This window comes from Sesamum indicum, linkage group LG2, assembly GCF_000512975.1.
Source record: "Sesamum indicum cultivar Zhongzhi No. 13 linkage group LG2, S_indicum_v1.0, whole genome shotgun sequence".
NCBI classification, from domain to species: Eukaryota; Viridiplantae; Streptophyta; class Magnoliopsida; order Lamiales; family Pedaliaceae; genus Sesamum; species Sesamum indicum.
Window position 1 is genome coordinate 12,201,732 of NC_026146.1, and position 18,783 is coordinate 12,220,514.

An 18,783-nucleotide genomic window follows, 5' to 3' on the forward strand; every position below is an offset into this window, starting at 1 on the left:
CAATATTTTGGTAGAATATTCCATTTTATTCATTCAAAATAAGGAATTTATGGTAAAATGTAATATTTAACCTAGCATAGGTGGTTAAACTCACCTATGTTAGTACTTGAGTGACAAAGTGCACGTAACATAAACATTTCAGAATCTGCGGTGGAATATTAGGGTGTTTGGAGAACATAGCCTATAGCTTGGGGGACAAAGTGCACTACCTCCTATAGGTTGGGAGGTTAGGATGTCTTCAGTTAACCCTATTTTCACAACTTTTTGGGCTTATTTAGAAACTCCTTGAAAGAAAATCCTCACACCTAAAAACTCATTGTTCTAATTGTTTTTACCTGAAAAACATATAGACTACCTTGTCCTTCCACTTTGTACAATCTAATCATATGGAACTGATACTGGTGAAATTCAGTTTCCATTCGCCAAAGGTGGTACAACTGAGGAAGTGATTTTGAGTTAGACCTCTTGAATGCTTACCCAGGAATACTGCTCTCTATCTTCCTGTCATTTGTGCCTTTAACAAAACTTCTGTGTGTGATAATTGATATTCAAAATTGTTTCTTTCTTTTCTCTTGTTTTAAGAGAGGCTATTAGCATAGAGTCCATAAAATCTTGGACAGAATAACAATCAGTAGATGATAAAAGGGATAACTAGATTAATGACTGTTAGGTTTTCTTTTGGTAGTCATGTATGATACGAAGAACCGTGCACAGCCCTACACATAAGCACAAAGCCAATTGGAATAGAGAAAGTAATGTTCCTTATCATGGTTGCATAAGCACAAACCCAATCGGAATGGAGAAACTAATGTAAATCCTTGTCATGTTTTTGTTTAATCGGACATGTTTAGGGGTAGTTAAGTACATGTTTAGAGTTCTATTAATCGGACATGTTTAGGGGTAGTTAAGTACATTTTCCTGGTCAGAATTGCTATGGGCATCTGGCTGTTACGTGGTTAAAATTTCAGTGTTCCTCTGACTAATGCTTGAAATTGGGGAGATGATTAATTGTAATTGTAGTTAAATGATGGACTGGAATGACACATTGTGAAGTCTTTTTGGTGATATGAGGGCCTGACACAGATTGATTTTGGTGGAATCTTAAAATGGCCGGTGCTTTGCCATTTTGGATAACCAGGGTGTTCTATCTATGCAGGGGATTGTACAAAACAGTGAAACAACAGTGAGTGAGTGGCATAACTGTGTTGTTTCCTACGTGGCCGCCCTCTCTCACTTCCTAAAGAAGTCTGGTGAGTTTATACTGTTATCTAGAACACTTGCCATTTCTCCTCCACTTTGTGTCATTTGTATTTTCTTCATTTTGCTTTTCTAAGTAGAAATACTGTAAGCTCAACCGAATTTGTTTGGAAATAGATTGATCTCTAAAGTTTAATAATCTTAATGGACATATTGTAATTGTGGTTCTAGCATGGATCTGGAATTGCAAAAATTGGTGCAATTAAAGTTTACTTTGTGATTAGTTATCATTTCCTCAAGGCCTTGCTGCTCAGGCCAAGAGGTGGGGAGGGTGAAGGAAAGCTCTAATGGTTTTGAGCAGTGAAAATTCCTTTTGGTAGTTCATAAGTTGAGGGTAGATAGCTATGGTTGAATGCTTTTGTTTAATTGTTGTTCAGATATATCTTTCTGCAGGTGCTCATGACATGCATATGTTTATTTGGAAAATGTTGATTCCTTTGTTGAAGTTGGTGCATACATCCAATCTTGAGCTATTTAATGAGGTAAAGCATTCAGCTTACTCTTTGTGCCAAACATGCGAAAATTTGTCTAGAGCATCTTCATCTTCTGGTTACGGATTTTCAATTCATTTTGTGAGTTAGGCTGCAAGTTTGTTTCTTGATGTTGTAACGGAAACAAACAGCTGGGAGGTGCTTGAAGCAACCATGGTCCCTCTCCTGTTAAGATCGATTGGCCTATCAATGGGAATGTTTCAAAGTGAAGAATTGGCAATATATAAATGGAGTGAAAATTCAACTTTTAAGGGTTCCATAGACAAGAAAGTGAGCCCAACATCTTTTGATGATTCTCATGACACAATGGTTGATAAGTATACATGTGGAGATTTTCTGGAATCTCACTCTTATGATCTTCCATTCTCTATGTCTTGTCATATATTAACTTTGACGCTGGATGCTGCTCTTCTAAACAAAGATGGAGGAGTTTTTCCTGCATCAACTTTAGCGAGTGGGTCCCAGGCAAAACAATTTGCTGGAAATATGCTCTGGGACCTCTCTAATTTGACTCTTCATATGCTTTCACAAAGTTCAGTGCATAGGTCTTCTGCAATCAGATTTCTTCTTCCATTCATATTTAAAGCATTTGCACGCGATTCTACCTTCAACGTTGCAGTTCCTGGGATGAATGAAGTATTAACCAGGTATACAACATAGCTTCCATGGTACACAGTAAGATCAGCTTTACAAATTACCTATTATTGTGTTTCTTTTTCAAATGTTTCTTCGTTTTACAGGAAGAATTATTTTATGAAAATATGGAAGAGTTGTAAGTTACTGTTCTCTCTTGGGTCTTTGGAGAGAAGAGATGCTTATGATATACTTTCTTTGTATCTGTCCATTTCATTGCCAACTGAGCAATATGAAGATTCAACTGTGGGTGGAAGAGCAGAGACTTTTGATTTAAGAGCTGATGAGGACTTTTGGAATGAAATAAAGAGAGGCTTGGTAAATGCGCCTTTTTGTTGAATTTGTTTAGTCTTATTAATAGAACTCACTGATATATTCTTCTCCAATAATGTCATATATGTACCTCAATCTTTTAAGCTTGATAAGGAGAGCCTAGTGAGGAAGCAGTCATTACATATATTGAAGACAACATTAAACTTGAGCAAAGAAAGGAAATGTTACTCTCACATTGCTGAGGAAGTATCAGATGAGAAAGGTTCTGATTCTCACATGATCAGCAAAAGACGGAGGTGGGCACAAGAAGAGGCCAAGTCACTGGGTGTTGGGAGAGTATGTAATCAAAATGAATCGAGTTTCACTGGCAAGAATAGGTGGGAGGCATTTGTTTTTCTGTATGAAATGCTTGAAGAATATGGTACCCATTTGGTTGAAGCAGCGTGGAATCACCAGGTAGTTGTTATCAATGTATTTAGGTTCTGGAATTAATTCATTTTCCATGCTTATATGGGGATGTTAGGCCTGTACCTTTCTGAGAAGTGGACTTGCACATACACATTTGCTATCTTCAAAGGTTTCCCCGTATTTGGTGTAGAAAATTACTGAGCCTCTATCTATTCTTTTTAATATCTTCTTTCAAGTTTACAAGTGTTGCATATAATATTCTGATGTTTTTCTTGCTTTCTTTCATGTGCATGTTTATGAGGTTTTCTGCAGCACCTGGCATGCAGTTCACCCCTTAAATATGGGGTCACTTAATGAACTGGAAAAATCCTATACAAAGTCAAACCAACAATGTGCCGAGCGAGATTGATTTCATTGATTTTCTGTATGAATCCATGACTTATGTTTCGTCCTGGAATCATGACAATCAGATTGCTTTCTGTTTGCATTATCATAGATCTGTGATGGTGTCATTCTTTTCGTTTCTTTTCAACATGCTTTTGGTTGTTGTCTTAATGCTTTTTCCTTTAAGGTGCTGTTTACTTATGTACAATATTTTGGATGTCTAATTTTCTTTTTTGGTCCTTTGTCTGACATATTATTTGTTACAAATACTGTTTCTTAGCTCTGGGACAATCTCTATCTTGAAAAAAGATGGGAACTATTGTCTTGTTTAACATCCTTTCCTGTTCCTTTTCGCTTTAATAGATTATGCTTTGGCTCCGGTCTTCGATTCCATTAGAGAATTCTGTACCCTCTGTTAGTGAAGAGCAGTATTATAATCGGATGGCAACTGCCGAGCAAATATTTGAGTGGTTGGCAGTTTTATGGGAACGTGGCTTTTGCCATGATAATCCACAAGGTACTATATTTTCTCATATCTTAGGTGATCTTTTGATATCTGAAGCTGCATATATTAGTTGTGTACCTTGGTATGTATGGCTTATTCTTCTAGGTGAAATATTAATACCTTAATTGTATACTGCAGTACGATGCCTTATCATGCAGTCATTTTTGGAAATCGAGTGGGAGAACTATGGCTGCTGTGCAAAACTTGTGCCGAAGGATTTCATTCTTGGTCCACTCATACGAGGGTTAAATGATCCTGTTCACCACAAAGAATTTGGTTGGTTCATTCATCTAATGAATCACGAAGCTTGGAGTAGAATCAGGTCTCCATTGGTATTCTTGCATAGCTCATCATGCTTTTTCTGTCGTAGGTGTGAAAGAGATCTATTCTTCATGGAGAATTGATGCTGCCGCTAGATTTATGTGCAAATATGCCAGCTATATGGAAAGGAGGTATGCTATAGTATGAAGGAGCACACTTCTATTTCTTAAAACTAAATTGCAGATGAAGATTATTATGGTTGACTTGTAACAAAGTTATATGTGTGATGGAGTCAAGCTGAGCTAAATTTTCCTAGGTAATAATAACTTTAAGCTACAGTATGATGATCGGTATTGATTACACAGTCATTGTAATTGGTATGGAAGACCTATGGATTTGTCCTTGAGCAAATAAATCGAACCTTGATCCATTTATAATTCTGATATGATTACTTCAGTTGTCAAAATGGTTTCTTTTGGTACTTTAGGATTGTGAGCCGTCTTGGGTCTTATATTACCTCCCCCCCCTGAATTTATGTAAAATAAGTTTGGTAGTTCTGACATGCAACATTTGGGTTTTCTTTTCCATTTTCGGTTAAAGACAAGAATTTTAGACAGGTGAAGAGTATAGAAGAAGAAAAGATGTCCTCTTAATGCTGGAATGCAGACACTAAATCAATCAAGAAGAAAATAATATTGTCTAGGATTCAAAACCATTCAAGAATTCAAGGAAAAGTGTCCTATACCTTTCCATGCAGTAAGGCTAGATGTACTATGGTAGAATGAAATGTGAATAGGATTAAACCTAATATAGGAGAGTCTTCTGTGGAAACAGTTTTGTTTTTTTAGCCTGAGAACTTGTTCGTATTGTGCAGTTTCTGAATTTATTTCTTAATTAAACTGTATTTCCAAACCCTATAACCAATTAAGAAAACAAGTTTCACATAATGTTTCCTCAAGATCTTTTTTTCTTTTTATGAAATGAAGCAAGATGTGAAGTTGAAAGATGGTACCCATCAAATATTGGATCTTCTTAAAAGCCTACATTCAAACACTAAACCAGATCTACCCTCCTTCAATGGATTAGGTACGGCAGTATTTAAAACTGAAAATTGTCTTCTTCAAGATTCTAATTCTATTGTAATGAATAAGCACAGACAATAATGAATTCTGGCAACCAATTGTTTATGTTTACCATTTTGAGAAGCTAACCAGCTATAATGGATAGTATTCAGCCTTTTGAGAAAGACACCCTTTGTTTCTGTCCCATAAGAATAGTTCTAGTCTGACCCAGTTTGGATGAGGGTTTAGGAGGTTCTGAATATTATACTCTTCCTCTAAAAGTGGTGACTGAGAAGGAATATTTGAAAGCAAAGAGTCCTGACTTTGTGCGGCTGCATTATCTGCATTTTATTGACATTTAGCTAATAATTTGTCGTGATACAAGCTCATGTAAGATGATGCAGTTGATATATTAGTACACTCCTCTATCAAATTTAAGGATTCTTGGTACCAGTATTATTTTGAATCAGGATCATGTTGATCAGTAGTTGAACGTAACAAAATGCTTTTTTACAATTACCTTCTACCTGGAAAGTTGTTCTTTGGGTTGGATGACATGAATAACAATATCAGTTGCAGCAAGGTTTTTACTTTAACTGGTTTAATTCTCTGGAATATGTTGAACTGTGTAGTCCTTGTCGTTCTTTAGATTGTACTACATCTAGTTAAAACTTAAGAGTAAAGAACTGGGTATGTGGATTTGAAGCATCTCGTCTATCTACAGGCAGCATGTTTCATTCTTGGTTGATTTGTCATCTGTTCCCAAAACACATTCTTTTGGCCGAGCTGGGCTGATGTGCCTCGTCGATTGCATTGCTTCGGCTGCTTGTGGAATTCGGCAACATAATAATCCTGAAGTTGAGCAACTTATTGATGCTAACACTGATCTGATCGTAGTCGAATCTGCACCGAACTCTTGGAAAAATGATAGAGCTGATTTATTGGATGTTTTGCGATTTGTTGTTGAGTGTAGTAAACAACATTTTAATACGAAATACCGTCATCAAGGTACTAGATTCATCTTGTCATGTACTTCAACTCATGAATGATGATTATGCTAAATAACCTAACTCTGCCTCTGTTATTTCTCTTAGTTTGTGAAAAGATTTTAGCTGCTGTCGATTCAGTGATGGCTGCAACTGATGTTCCTCTGGAGATCCTTTTGCATTTCATTTCTAGTGTGCCTCCTGAATATACTAATTATCGTGGTATGGGTAAAGCTGTGTTTGCTGATTTACCTGCATTTGATGTTGACCATTCATCATGATATTTATTGTCTGCCCTTACATATTCCTTGCTCTTTTATTGTATTCTAGGTTCATTAAGACATGTAGTTCAAAAGTGGCTCCGTGGTCCTAATTTGCAGCTTCTTAAGGCTATTCAGAAATTTCCTTGGAACTTTATCAGTTGTCAACATCCACTAGATTCTCCTTTTACTTTTGACGATGAACAGTTGGATGCATGGGGATCTGAAGCAAAACGTTGGGCTCGAATTCTTTTTCTTGCTGTCGAGGACAGGGAACACTTTGACCCAATCCTTAAGGTTCAATATGTTATGTTTATATAGCTGTATTATATGTATGTATGTATTTGTATATATATATCTAACTGCTAGCATATGTTTTCTCTTTCACTCTTCAATGCTGTCTTATGTATTCTGATGACTACAATCCCATATGTGGCTAACAGAAATCTGGATAAAAGTTATTGCACTTTCTGTTAACACGATTGAGTCTTGATCCGAGCTTCCTATAATATGTCCCCTAGTTTACTTTTGTAATGTATGAACTCAATTCTGATGTAATATCTATATGTTTGGAAAATGCTCATATATTGATGGATGTAGAACCAATTTACTTGATTTTCTTCCGATGCTAGACTCCTACGTGCATAGGACTGGACGTAGTGCGGTGGGGCCAATTTAAGTAATGTTTTTGGCCCAACCCAATATTTGTAATTTTTAAATTTCTTAGCCCAAGCTATCCCACAATCATCAAACCCGCACTTTGTGGTATAATTGGGTTGGAGTGGGTTAGGTGGTTTTTGCCGTCTTTAGTATAGTGATATTGTTATAGTTCATAAAGTTATCTCAATTGTACAATCAAGTAAATTTTAAACTTAAACTGTTCCAAATGCATGAAATATATAATTTCAAATACATATTCTAAAGTCATGAGTGAAAGTTTGCATACAAAATAAATTAACAATATTAATTCGATAAGTCTCTTAAGTCTCATGAAACATCCTTCGATGTATTGAACACTGTAATGAAAGATGTATAAAATATTGATTGAATTGCTTACCTGTTTATACACATTTTTGTATAGTTATATATTTATTTAATAAATAATACGCAAAAATATTTAAAAAGTTAGTATATTTGAAGGTATGGCAATTTTATTCTTATGAATAAGGTCTTGCAGAAGTTAGAAAATCTATAGTTTGAAGAAATCATATATCTAAATACTCAAAGGACATTGTTTAAAAATAGAAAAAGATGATTTTGAAAACATATTACAACAATATTATGATATCATCAATAAATTCTTACAATGATCAACTATATAAAAAATGTTGAACATATAAAAATAATCAAGAATTGGTTGATTAGTTGATATCCATTACATATTTATACATTTGTAGTATACAATACAGGTAAACAATATCAATTAGTTTCATAATTATTTTTGTCTTTAATATTAATTTGTTTATTTACAACCTTCGCTCAAATTTATAAAAAATTGTAATTGCATTGCCAGAATTCATGTTCTATATTTGAAAGAGGTTGACCTCCTTGCTTCTCTCATGTACACGCCGAGCCCCTTTTCTCCTCGGCCCACAGAGACAAAATGTAGGACGCCCCAGGCAAGGAGTCTTTATTACGTTGTTGTGAGGTCGAACACAGTCTATAAACGTAAAACTGATCCCAAATGCCAAATTGTGGTCTTTTAGAAATTAGCCTGAGACCAATCCAACCACTGCAAATAGCGGTGTGGTTTGAGTTTGGCCGGTTAGTTGGGGCGGTTTGTTCCGACAGTTTTGTTTAACACCCTATATGTGCATGCTACAATTAAAAAGCTGAAAGTCAAAGAAGCACAAAATGAAGCCAGTGAAAATCAGAAACCTCAATGAAATGGCTGTACCCATTTAGACAGTTTGGCTTCAAATGATACTATAAATGAACAAATTGATGCTTGTTATTGGTTGGTGGACGTGCTAACAGTATAATGAGGTACATTGATTTGATCTGTATTGGACGTGCAGGGATAGTAGTCTACTTGGAGTTTTACATGTATGTTCATATTTTTGTATACGTCCCCCATAATCCCTGAAAATTTTAAAATAATTCTTTTCACCACAAAGAAGCATCTGAGCAATTTTCATTATTTGAATTTAGTTCACATAACATTTCGTTGATCAATTTAGTTTGCAGTTAGATGTATTTACATCTTCTTATGATGTCTCTACATCTTGACCACTGTGAGCCCTTTTATGCAGTTCATAGAGGATCATGGTGGTGATGTCTGCAAAAAGAAGAATTATTCAGAGTGGGCGCCCGTGAAATTTTTCATTCTTGTTTCCAGATTGGTTGAGGAAGTTCAATTAATCCAAGAGAGTGCAGCTAAACATTGTCTGAGTGGAGGAATGAAGCGAGAGACTTACTTTCCTGGGAGGATAGACAATCTAAGTTTTACAGAAGAACCAATCATTATTGACAAGTTTGTTGTAGTATTATTATCATTTCTGGTATGAATCGGACCTGAAGGTTTGCAGCTTTATCGCTTAGATAACAGCTTCATCTTGTTTATTCCTGCTTGATTGACAGGAAGAACTGGTTGCATTTACCAAACTATCATGTTCCATTTTCTGGTCGGCTGTAGTGACAGAGGACATGAGTTTGCCAGGTTCTATTAGAGGGAAGCTGGGGGGCCCAAGTCAGCGGCGATTGCCATCATCTCTTTGTACTTCTGTCTTGGAAGCTGTACGATAATTCAGAGTCCCCTTGCATTTCTGATTACTTTAACATTTTCTTTTGACTGATTATAGTTGTCTTCACATGTTCTGATCTTTATAACTTGCTACTTGTTTAACTTCAAGTAATAATTAATGAATTTGTCAAACTTAAGTGGTTGATGAATACCGGCACTAACAAGCTGAGCAAGACTGTATCTGATGCTCATAGCAAGTTGAGAGTTTGATGTGAAATGTGCTTAATCTGGATTCTGGAATCTGAGTGCTATATGGAACACAAGAATGTCTTCTGAGGCTTAGTGTGCACTAAAAGTTTTAGTGATCCTCCTTGTTTAGGTCCACGGGCATTGTTCCAAGTTTTGTATTTGCTATACTAAAGTTTTAGTGATCCTGCCTTCTATTTTCACTTAAAATTGAGAAGATAATATCTTCTTGGCAGCAATGGGGAAACGTTCAAGGCATAAAGAAAATTATGTACAGATGTTCCCCCTTTCATGTCTGTGCATCTTCCAGATCCCCATACTGAACATGTTGTCTTGTTGCAAGAGCAAGGGAATGTAATGTGTCTCCTTGAACTTGAAAGTAGAAAAATATTTCTTATTTGTACAATAATGGAGGCATAAAAAATACATTCTTGATGCATATTTCTTTTTCCTTGTTCTCTGGTGTCATGTTGCTTGCACATCAGCCATATGACTAGAAAGAATCATATTGGGCTTTTACCCTGAACAAGCTTTGTAATCTTCTCGCTATAGATGAATAGATAAACTAAGACATGTTTCTGTTGTTCAATGGAGTGATGGAGAGTGGTGAAAATGATAACTGAAATGGCATTTATAATTGTTTGTACCTGAGATATAAAACGCTAAATGTCCAAAAGTGAAATGGACATGTAATATTGTAGCAAACTCATGTGTTCTATTGATGATTGAGGTCCATCAATAATGAGAATCCTACAAAAAGAATATTCCTTCATTGATGCCAAAGTAACATATGCACAGTAAAAAATCTATTATTATATTGCAGGCTTAGATGTTTGTTGTGCTTTTGATTTAACCTTCTTTTCTTTGGATTATCCAGTTTATAAGTATAAAAGGAAGGAAAGGCATATTGTCTGTCTTCTATCTGCATGGGTGTAAAACATTTTATGTTATGCTGTCTGGTTTCTTTAAGAAATTGTTTTCCATATACTTGATATCTAACAAAATTTGTGTTTCCTGTTTTTTAAACCCTTTCATTCATTTTCTCAACTCTTGTGTGCTGTTCCGAATTTCCTGACAGTAAAATGCACTAGTTTATCGTGTGTTTTTCTAACTAGTATTGATTACTTTCTAAAGACTTTCCGTAGATCCCATACCGGTTCTTAATGATTACCATTAATATACTTTTGGATGATCAGATATCAGCCACAAAGACTCTTGCTTCTACTTTGAGGTGTTGTGCAAAGTTTAGAACTGATGTTGTGACCAATTCTGCACAAACATTTCTATGGAACTTCTGCTGGAAGATTATCACAACTCCAGCACCTAAATCAGAGGTATGCTAGATTCTGGATAATTAGTGAATGACTGTGTTAAAACCTTTTCCATCTTAAACTATTTTTACTTTGAGCTGTTGGTTTGTTGTCTGGGTCATTGTCTGAAGCAGGTTGAGGCAGAAATATGTCTAGCTGCTTACGAAGCATGTGCATATGCTTTGAATGATTTAGTATCTGTCTTCTCTCCTTCATCATTGGATCTTCTCGCAAACAATTATAAGTCATTTCCATCTGAAGCAGAAGGCAAAGCTCTGTTAGATGCATTTGTTACCACTTTTATCCATAACATCAATAACATTATTGATGGGGGAAAATTGACACGCTCACGAAGGGCAGTTTTGATAAGTTGGAAGGTAACATCGATAACTTCTCTTCTTCTGTTTCAATTTGGTTCTTGCAGTTTGTGTAATATATTTTCCTTTTTCCAGACAAACTTTCTGTGATATGTCTGTCTGTATTCGTGAGACATATATCAGTGACAAGCAAACCAAATAGTCAACAAGCCTATATAATAATGATCAATGGTTAATTTGTTACTTGCATTTGGGTATTTTTCAAACATGTCAGACAGCTGATTTGTGATAGTTTGGAGGAGTAAATATTCATGGAGTTTCTTCTCTCAAGACTTATACCCAAACTGTTAAACACCTGGAACGGAATGTCCTAAAATTTGACCTTTTTTTTTTGTGTCTTCAACTCTCCCCTCTTGGAGATGTTCTCAATTTGGTAGGGCTTCATCCTCCTGTCATACTTCTGATCTTCTGAGTTGTTGCTCTCCTATATACGTCATACGAGTTTTCTCTTTGATATTGGCACCTATGTAACTAGATGGTTTGTCTCCAAGATGAGGCAGATGGTATGATGAGCATTTGTGAAGTTAAGAAGGCCAAAGTTCCTGAGTGGAGCACCTTCGAGTGGATATCATTATTTTTGTTCTGCGAAAAGCCTTTAGCAGCACAAAATTAGATGCCTGGAGCAAGAATATTTCTTTTAGTTTTTGTTTAAGTTAATTTTTTACGTTTTGAGGTTGTTTTACTTTTCTTTGATGTCTCTCATGTCTTACTTGAGAAAAACAAGTCATGAACATTTTGTAACCTTTTAGCTGGTATTTTATGGATGGCCTAGAAGCCTGCATTCCTTTGGTTAGAGCAAGTAGAAAGCTGAAATTCTATTAGGTGCAAACAAAGGAATGCTTCTAGTGTAACTATGGGTGTTCCATTCCTTTATATACAAAGTTGAGAAAAAGAATTCACTTATGTAGACTGTGTGCCAATAGCTTATTTCATGTGATAAGATCAGTATTCTTTGAGCCCTTAAGTAAACAATTTTTTTTCGTGTTTCCAATGTCCACCTTACTGTTGTGAAGTTATCTTCTCCTAGAAATGCAAGAGATGGCAGAAGCTTTTCAATACTTAAGGAGGTAGATTAATTAGACCTCTTGCTTGGCTCTCTCAGACAGGATTGCAATTGGCTTAACAGAACATGTTACAAGTTGGTGAAGACAGATGCCTCTTTCCTGTGTGGCCATTCCTTTAATGCTTCGGGCTCTGGTTCAGGTCTAGTCTATTAGACTGAGGCTTAGGTTGTGAAAAAGGCTTAAGGACAGGTGTCAAGCTCTAGTACTTTTAATTAGTTGCTGAACCACTGGGGAAAGGAAAAGATTTCTAAGGCCTTTTCCATTATCAGAATAGCAGGAACAATTCTTTTGAGTTCCTGCAGCTGGCCCAGCTTAGCTGGAGAGACCTAATCTAAGAAGTTTATTTGCCTAAGCTCATACTCTGATTTGATTTTGAAACGGCATTGGAGCTTGAAGTGGGAACTGGAACTGCTATTTTGAATATGAACATTTTTTCTTGTGTTTGGATATGATATTGACTCAGCATTTTTCTATTTTCTTATGCCCCCGTCTTGATCAATTTGATAAATATTCATGTTCACTTTTCGGTTATTAAGGTTATATTTCTGTGTCTTCATTTGCATTCATTTTTCACCTTTTTGCACCTGTAAAATGGTGACTATATGCATTGATGAAATCATAATACTAAGGGATATATTTCTCTTTCAGTGGAGCTGTCTAGAATCATTACTATCGCTACCAAATTATGCACATCGCTGTGGAGTTCATTTGAAGAGGTTTAAATTTTTCTTTTCGGACACAATTGTAACGCAGATTTTTCAAGATCTTGTCGGAAGGTAAGATATGTGACTGTGACTGTCACTGTAAAATAACCCTTGCAATTGGGGACGAGTAAGATATAGATATATATGTATATATGTAATTGTAAATGCTAACGAAAGTTAATTTTTTATTTTACTCCTTCCATTAAAAATGTTCAATTGTGATAGTTGATTAATCAATTTGACTATGTTTTAGTGGTGAATGCTTTAGTGAATTTGTTGAAAATATTAAGTGAGTGATATTGAAGATAGATAATGTATGAAGTTGAAGAAGTTTAGTTACATGAAAGTATCAAATAATCGATATAATAAGTTAATCAACGACTAAAAGGTTTGCCTTCTTGCTACTATAAAGAAGTATTTTGGAATAAATGAAGTACTTTTTCAACTTTAATAGACTTTGGAAATAATTTAGATTTGTTATAGTTTTATATAAATACATGGAACACGTAGTAATTCTAGGGCCCCAGTAAGCTTCAATCTTGGATTCGTCCTTATATGTATGCTTGTTTGCATATATATAAAGTATGTCTGCGTCTCTTTCACTTTCACTTCCTCTCTCCTTCTCTTCTTCATCTTTTCTTTATTTTCTTTTTTGTGGTATGCTTGTTTTTGTATATGCTGCAGAGACTTGTCATGAGTTTTCAATGTCCTTTGAAAATTAGACAGTCCTTGGAGATATAGCGAGAACTTTATGTAAGTTATCTTGGTCAATGTTAGGCATTATTTTGTGTATTCTTGTTAAATATATGTAGTATATTCATGGGCATGATATATATAATGAGGACCTGTGTTATTATTAAGTTTGTGTCCCTAGTTTGTTTGCTCTATCCTTGTTATTTTATATGAAGTGCTCATCCAGACATTGTATGTATATAAGAGCAGGCAGTATTTTGACTCTCCCGCTGCCCTAATATTTTTCAAGAATTACGGTGTCCCATTTGGTCCCTCATGTCATATCTGAGTCCCTGTGTTTGAGTTGTGTATAATAGCTTGATTATTTGGGATTGCAAAAAATGAATGTCCCTTTTAAATCCTTCACATGGAGTATCCTTTTTATTCTTCACAAGGTTGAAGTAAGAAATGTAGTCCTTCTGCTTTAATTTTTGTTGTTTTTTCATCGTTCATGCCTATACTATGTATTTCTGCTTATAGAAGGGAACCTCACATATATTGTTTTCTGAAAACAAATCAATGATCTTGAATTCCTACACCACCTCTAATTTATTGCATAAATTGGTGTCAGAGATTATCTAGTTTCTTTTTGTCATTTGTCCTATCTGTAGACCTATATAAGATCAATTTGACTATGATTCGACCTTCTTTCTTTTGTTGTTATATGCTCATTATTGTCCTTCTGATTGAATTTGCAGCCTTGAACATGCTGGGGAAGTTTCTGTCTTACCTATACTTAGATCAGTTAGGTTAAGCATGGAACTGTTGAATTTAAAGAGAACAGATCTAGATATTTCCTGCTGTGGTGGAATAACTATTGAGGTATGATGCAATGCTTCCCAGATGTGCTAATATTCCATTAATTATGTGCCTTTTCAAAAATGCTCCCAGCACGTTCAGTTTTTGGTTTTGCTTTTAGTTCGGACTTTGATTCTTTATAGAAGCATAGTTTATCGCCTTTTCACTTTTCTCCCTTTTTGTCGTTTTGTGTAAACAAATCTGAGAGGAATGACATCTTCTAAGGTCGTGATATGAAATAGGAGTTCACATAATAAGGAAAAACTGAAGGAACTATGATATCTTAAGAAGAAAATATGTTTAGACTCATGTTGAACTTAACCATTTAGTATCTGGTTCCAGTTTCCAGAGTTCTTGAAAATTCAAGGGTTATGGTTCTTTCATTTATTGATTCTTTTGATTGGCATCTCATATTCTCAAGATTCAAGAATGGTGAGACATGTTGATTTTTATTTCTTAAGTACTGTTTTTGGTTCATATGTTTTTTCAAGCTAATCTGTTGTTAAGATACTCATTCTTTGCACAACTCTATTTTCTTTCTCTTTTCCACAAAGCCCCCATCTCTTCCATTTGTACAGGCTCTCCTTGTTCTTTGAATTTTCATTTCGCCAGGGAGCTCAATGATAAAGAAACTAGTGACATTATAACTCCCACAAGCTCTTGATAAGTTTATCTTTCTGTTTCAGTAGATTATAAACTCCGGACTATTGATCCTTCAGGAATTTTTCCTCTAACTATTTCTTTCATTGTCATGCTAGGTCTGTCCGCCTCGATCTCTTCCTTTATATTGACCCATTTGAAAGAAAAAGTGCCTTTGAACTTTTACTTGGACCTTACTCCTTAGTTCACGAGAGGCTAAATACGGATAATTCTCTAATGATATACTTAGCTCATAGGGGTGTGTCATGTGCAAAAATCACAAGGAGAATCTCGGTCATCTTTTTGTGCATATCTCAGGAGCGAAGTTTCTTTTGGAGAGACCTTTTAAGTTTATCAAAAACATGGTTGAGGTTCCATCTCTGATGGATGAGATTTTTCCTGATGTAAACTAACTGTTTTCGAGATCAGTTATCTTGCTATGACTTGGTTTATCTTGTTCGGAAGGAATTACATGTACCTTCAGCAGATTGCTCGATTTTAATAGTTACACTGACAGAAAGTTAACCCACCTTGCCTCTCTTCGGTGCAAGGCTTCGGTCTCTTTAGGGGTCTAGTTGTAGATTGGTCAGTGGTTTTTATGAACACTTTCATGTGTTTTCTGTGGACTTCTTGTCCTTTTCGTGGTAATCTCTTTTCATTAGATTCCTTTTAATACAGAAAAGGTTCTTGTATCCTCAGTAATAGGAGCACATTTGAAGTTGTTTTTCTTAAGTAATGAGTTGTCAAATATTAGTGTCTGATTCAATGATGATTTAATCAATATTGAATTAAAGATGTTGAAAATTTTTCCTTTAAGATTCAACAATGACCTGTTTTCTTTTATAAAGACAGTCTATTCATATCTCTCAAGCATTAATGGTTTTAATGGTTAAAGTTTTGACAATAAGCAACACTAGTGTTGAATTGGAAAGGAAAATTGCCTTTTATAAGACTCCGTTAAAATTGCTATAAGCAGCATTGTTGACTCAAGTTCAATTGGAAGGCAAAGTTGCTCTTTATAGACTGAGTTGAAATGCTTTAGATGGAGGCACTTTAGACTTCAAGATACTGGGAGGCATATGATTTTTACAAACTTTAATGTTTGAGGTGACTGTGTTCCTCAGATATTGTGAAAAGTTGTCTTAAATTCTTAAGAATGACCGACATATGATTAATTGTTTGTTGACTTCTACGGTTGCTAAGTTCAGCTGTCAGGCATATACATAAGAATGAAGATTATAACACTATGTTTGGGTTCATGTTTTTGCATTTTCTCAAATAAGATAAAACACACCCAATATTTGTTTTTGTGTTTTTACACCTTATGTGTGTGTTTTTTTGTCTTTCAACTTTCTATATATAATATATATATACTTATATATATAATATAAAAAAGACATGATTTGACAATAAACAGTGATTTTTGTCTCCCGAAAATACAACATTAAACATACAATTATTATATATAAAAATATAAATAAAAGAGATATGATTTGACAATGAACAATAATTTTTGTCTTCAAAACCCAACATTAAACCTACACCACTTATTTTAAAATATTTTAAATTACCTCAAAACACAAATCCAAACATACTATCTATTTCCAACACATACTTACTTATGTCTATTTTTCTCTCTCTATCTCCGAAACACAAAACAAAACACTCAAAACACAAATCCAAACATAAGGTAAAATTTTTGCAAATTTCTGATCTCATAATGTATTTTTATTTTTGAACTTTAGGATCAACGTTCCAATAAATGTGCTAAGGTTTCTGGAATTTTAATGAAAAAAGCAAATTGGAAGATATCCTGATGCTCCTCCGAAAAATGTATAAACTAATTTATGGGATAATTATTGACATCTAAATGTGAAGTCCAATAAGGGTCCATAAACTTTTACATATACTATAGCTATCGACTAATGTTCACCCTTTAAAGGGGTCTGTGCCCTTGACATTGGAGGCATTGGTGTAAGTAGTGTTGACATTAGGAGCAGTAGAAATAACATTAATTATTATTGAAATTCCTCAAAGATGATTGACAAAATGACATGCCATTTTCCAGCAAACTACATGGGCCGAAACTATGCGAGCAGTATGGCTTCTTCAACAGATTGTGGAAGGCTTAGTGCTGACACTTAAAGTTGAACACAGTGTATGCCTTCGAGTTGTTGTTAAAGCACCTTGAGGCTGCTATGTAGTTGTGACAAGCCGCTGTGCGTGGTCTGAATATCTCTGTAATACCTAGTTGAACTGAGCACTTATATGTAATCTTAGGAACAGCTTTATTAAAGCTATAATGACAAAGGCATCAATACTGCGTTGACTAGAACAGATCTGAATGAAAAGATAGAAAACCAAAGGGAGATGAGCAAATTTGTAGAGGGCCAAGAAGTCCACTTTTTGGAATGGACAATTAATGGTTGATGAATAGAATAATGAAATGCGAACAATGTATCAAGCTTAGCTTTTGTGTTTCCTTGTGAACCATATTTTTTCCTCCTGTACTGTAAAGCTGTATTCCCGGATAACTACTAATAAAGACTTTTCTCTTCTTAGATGATGTGGCTTTTGGTTCATTCTTCATGGATATTGCATGTCAGCTGCAACAAAAGGAGGGTGGCTCCTATTGCTGCACTTTTATCCTCTGTCTTGCATTATTCAGTTTTTGGGGATGGCCACATGCACGAATTTGACAATGGCCCTGGCCCTTTGAAGTGGGTATGTGGTATCCTCACTCTTTTTCTTCAAATATATAGCTTTTATGTCATGTTCATGTAAACTATAACAATCTTCTGCAGTTTGTTGAGAAAATTGTCGAGGAAGGCACAAAAAGTCCGCGTACCATTCGTCTTGCTGCATTACATTTATGTGGGCTTTGGCTGGCCTACCCAAATACCTTAAAATACTATATTAAAGAGCTGAAGCTGCTCACCTTTTATGGTTCAGGTATTCTTTGAAGTTGTTCAGTGTTCTGTGGTTGAAGTGGAGGAAACTTTCTCTTAGTAGACTAGCTTGATTCATATTGCCGAGTCAGTTTTACGTGACAGCTTGATCTCTTTAGGACAGGTTCATATCTTTTGTTTCTTACTTCTTTCTAATTGGTTCGTTTTGTATAGTTGCTTTTGATGAGGATTTTGAAGCTGAACTGGCTGAAAATCATGATGCAAGGACTGAAGTGTCCATGCTTTCAAAACGTCTAGATCCTGAGTTAACTGATGTAAGTTGCTGGTTGATAGTAGAGTGTGATCTTAAAAATTTCATGCTGTTTGCTGCTTTAACGTTTCTGTTGTTTTGCTAACAAGTATAAACAGCTGGATTGGAAAAATAAATTAAGATGGTTGAGCACATTCAAGATCCTAGATGCTCTTTATGAAAATTGCTATATTTGGTTTCTAATGAAAAGCCTAGTGGAACAAAAACGACCACATTGCACATGGGATTAAGGCAGTTTATGAGGTTTCATGGTTTAACTTCGAAGATGGAACTTGATTGAGCATTCTGCTAGAACACAACTCATCTAGTTGTAGAGAATTGTGACTTGGAGCTCTATCATTTTTCTTATTGTTAATTTTCTTTTTCTATATCAGAGTCTGCCAATGGTAATATAAGAAAAGTGGCGCTTTCCGTGGTCAAAGACCTTTTGGACACAGGGTTATAACAGTAACCTTTATGAAATGAAATAACCCATAAAACAAACTGGATAGC

General features: G+C 35.2%; 1 protein-coding gene across 2 annotated transcripts in view; it reads left to right on the forward strand.

Moving 5' to 3' along the window:
* LOC105155957 overlaps window positions 1-18,783 on the forward strand; it is a 43,992-nt gene that overhangs the window by 1,081 nt on the left and 24,128 nt on the right. Inside the window, exons 2-21 of one of the 2 annotated variants that reach the window (XM_011071948.2) lie at window positions 1,157-1,250; window positions 1,651-1,739; window positions 1,839-2,395; window positions 2,489-2,699; window positions 2,799-3,110; window positions 3,810-3,963; window positions 4,090-4,227; window positions 4,322-4,403; window positions 5,998-6,281; window positions 6,368-6,481; window positions 6,590-6,816; window positions 8,772-9,020; window positions 9,100-9,255; window positions 10,645-10,782; window positions 10,893-11,135; window positions 12,848-12,975; window positions 14,334-14,457; window positions 17,635-17,796; window positions 17,877-18,024; window positions 18,195-18,295. In XM_011071948.2, coding sequence (XP_011070250.1) covers window positions 1,157-1,250; window positions 1,651-1,739; window positions 1,839-2,395; window positions 2,489-2,699; window positions 2,799-3,110; window positions 3,810-3,963; window positions 4,090-4,227; window positions 4,322-4,403; window positions 5,998-6,281; window positions 6,368-6,481; window positions 6,590-6,816; window positions 8,772-9,020; window positions 9,100-9,255; window positions 10,645-10,782; window positions 10,893-11,135; window positions 12,848-12,975; window positions 14,334-14,457; window positions 17,635-17,796; window positions 17,877-18,024; window positions 18,195-18,295 — 3,711 coding nt within the window. Of the gene's footprint in view, window positions 1-1,156; window positions 1,251-1,634; window positions 1,740-1,838; window positions 2,396-2,488; window positions 2,700-2,798; window positions 3,111-3,809; window positions 3,964-4,089; window positions 4,228-4,321; window positions 4,404-5,997; window positions 6,282-6,367; window positions 6,482-6,589; window positions 6,817-8,771; window positions 9,021-9,099; window positions 9,256-10,644; window positions 10,783-10,892; window positions 11,136-12,847; window positions 12,976-14,333; window positions 14,458-17,634; window positions 17,797-17,876; window positions 18,025-18,194; window positions 18,296-18,783 lie in introns of those variants that run through there. The other variant, XM_020691754.1, reaches the window with a different exon arrangement.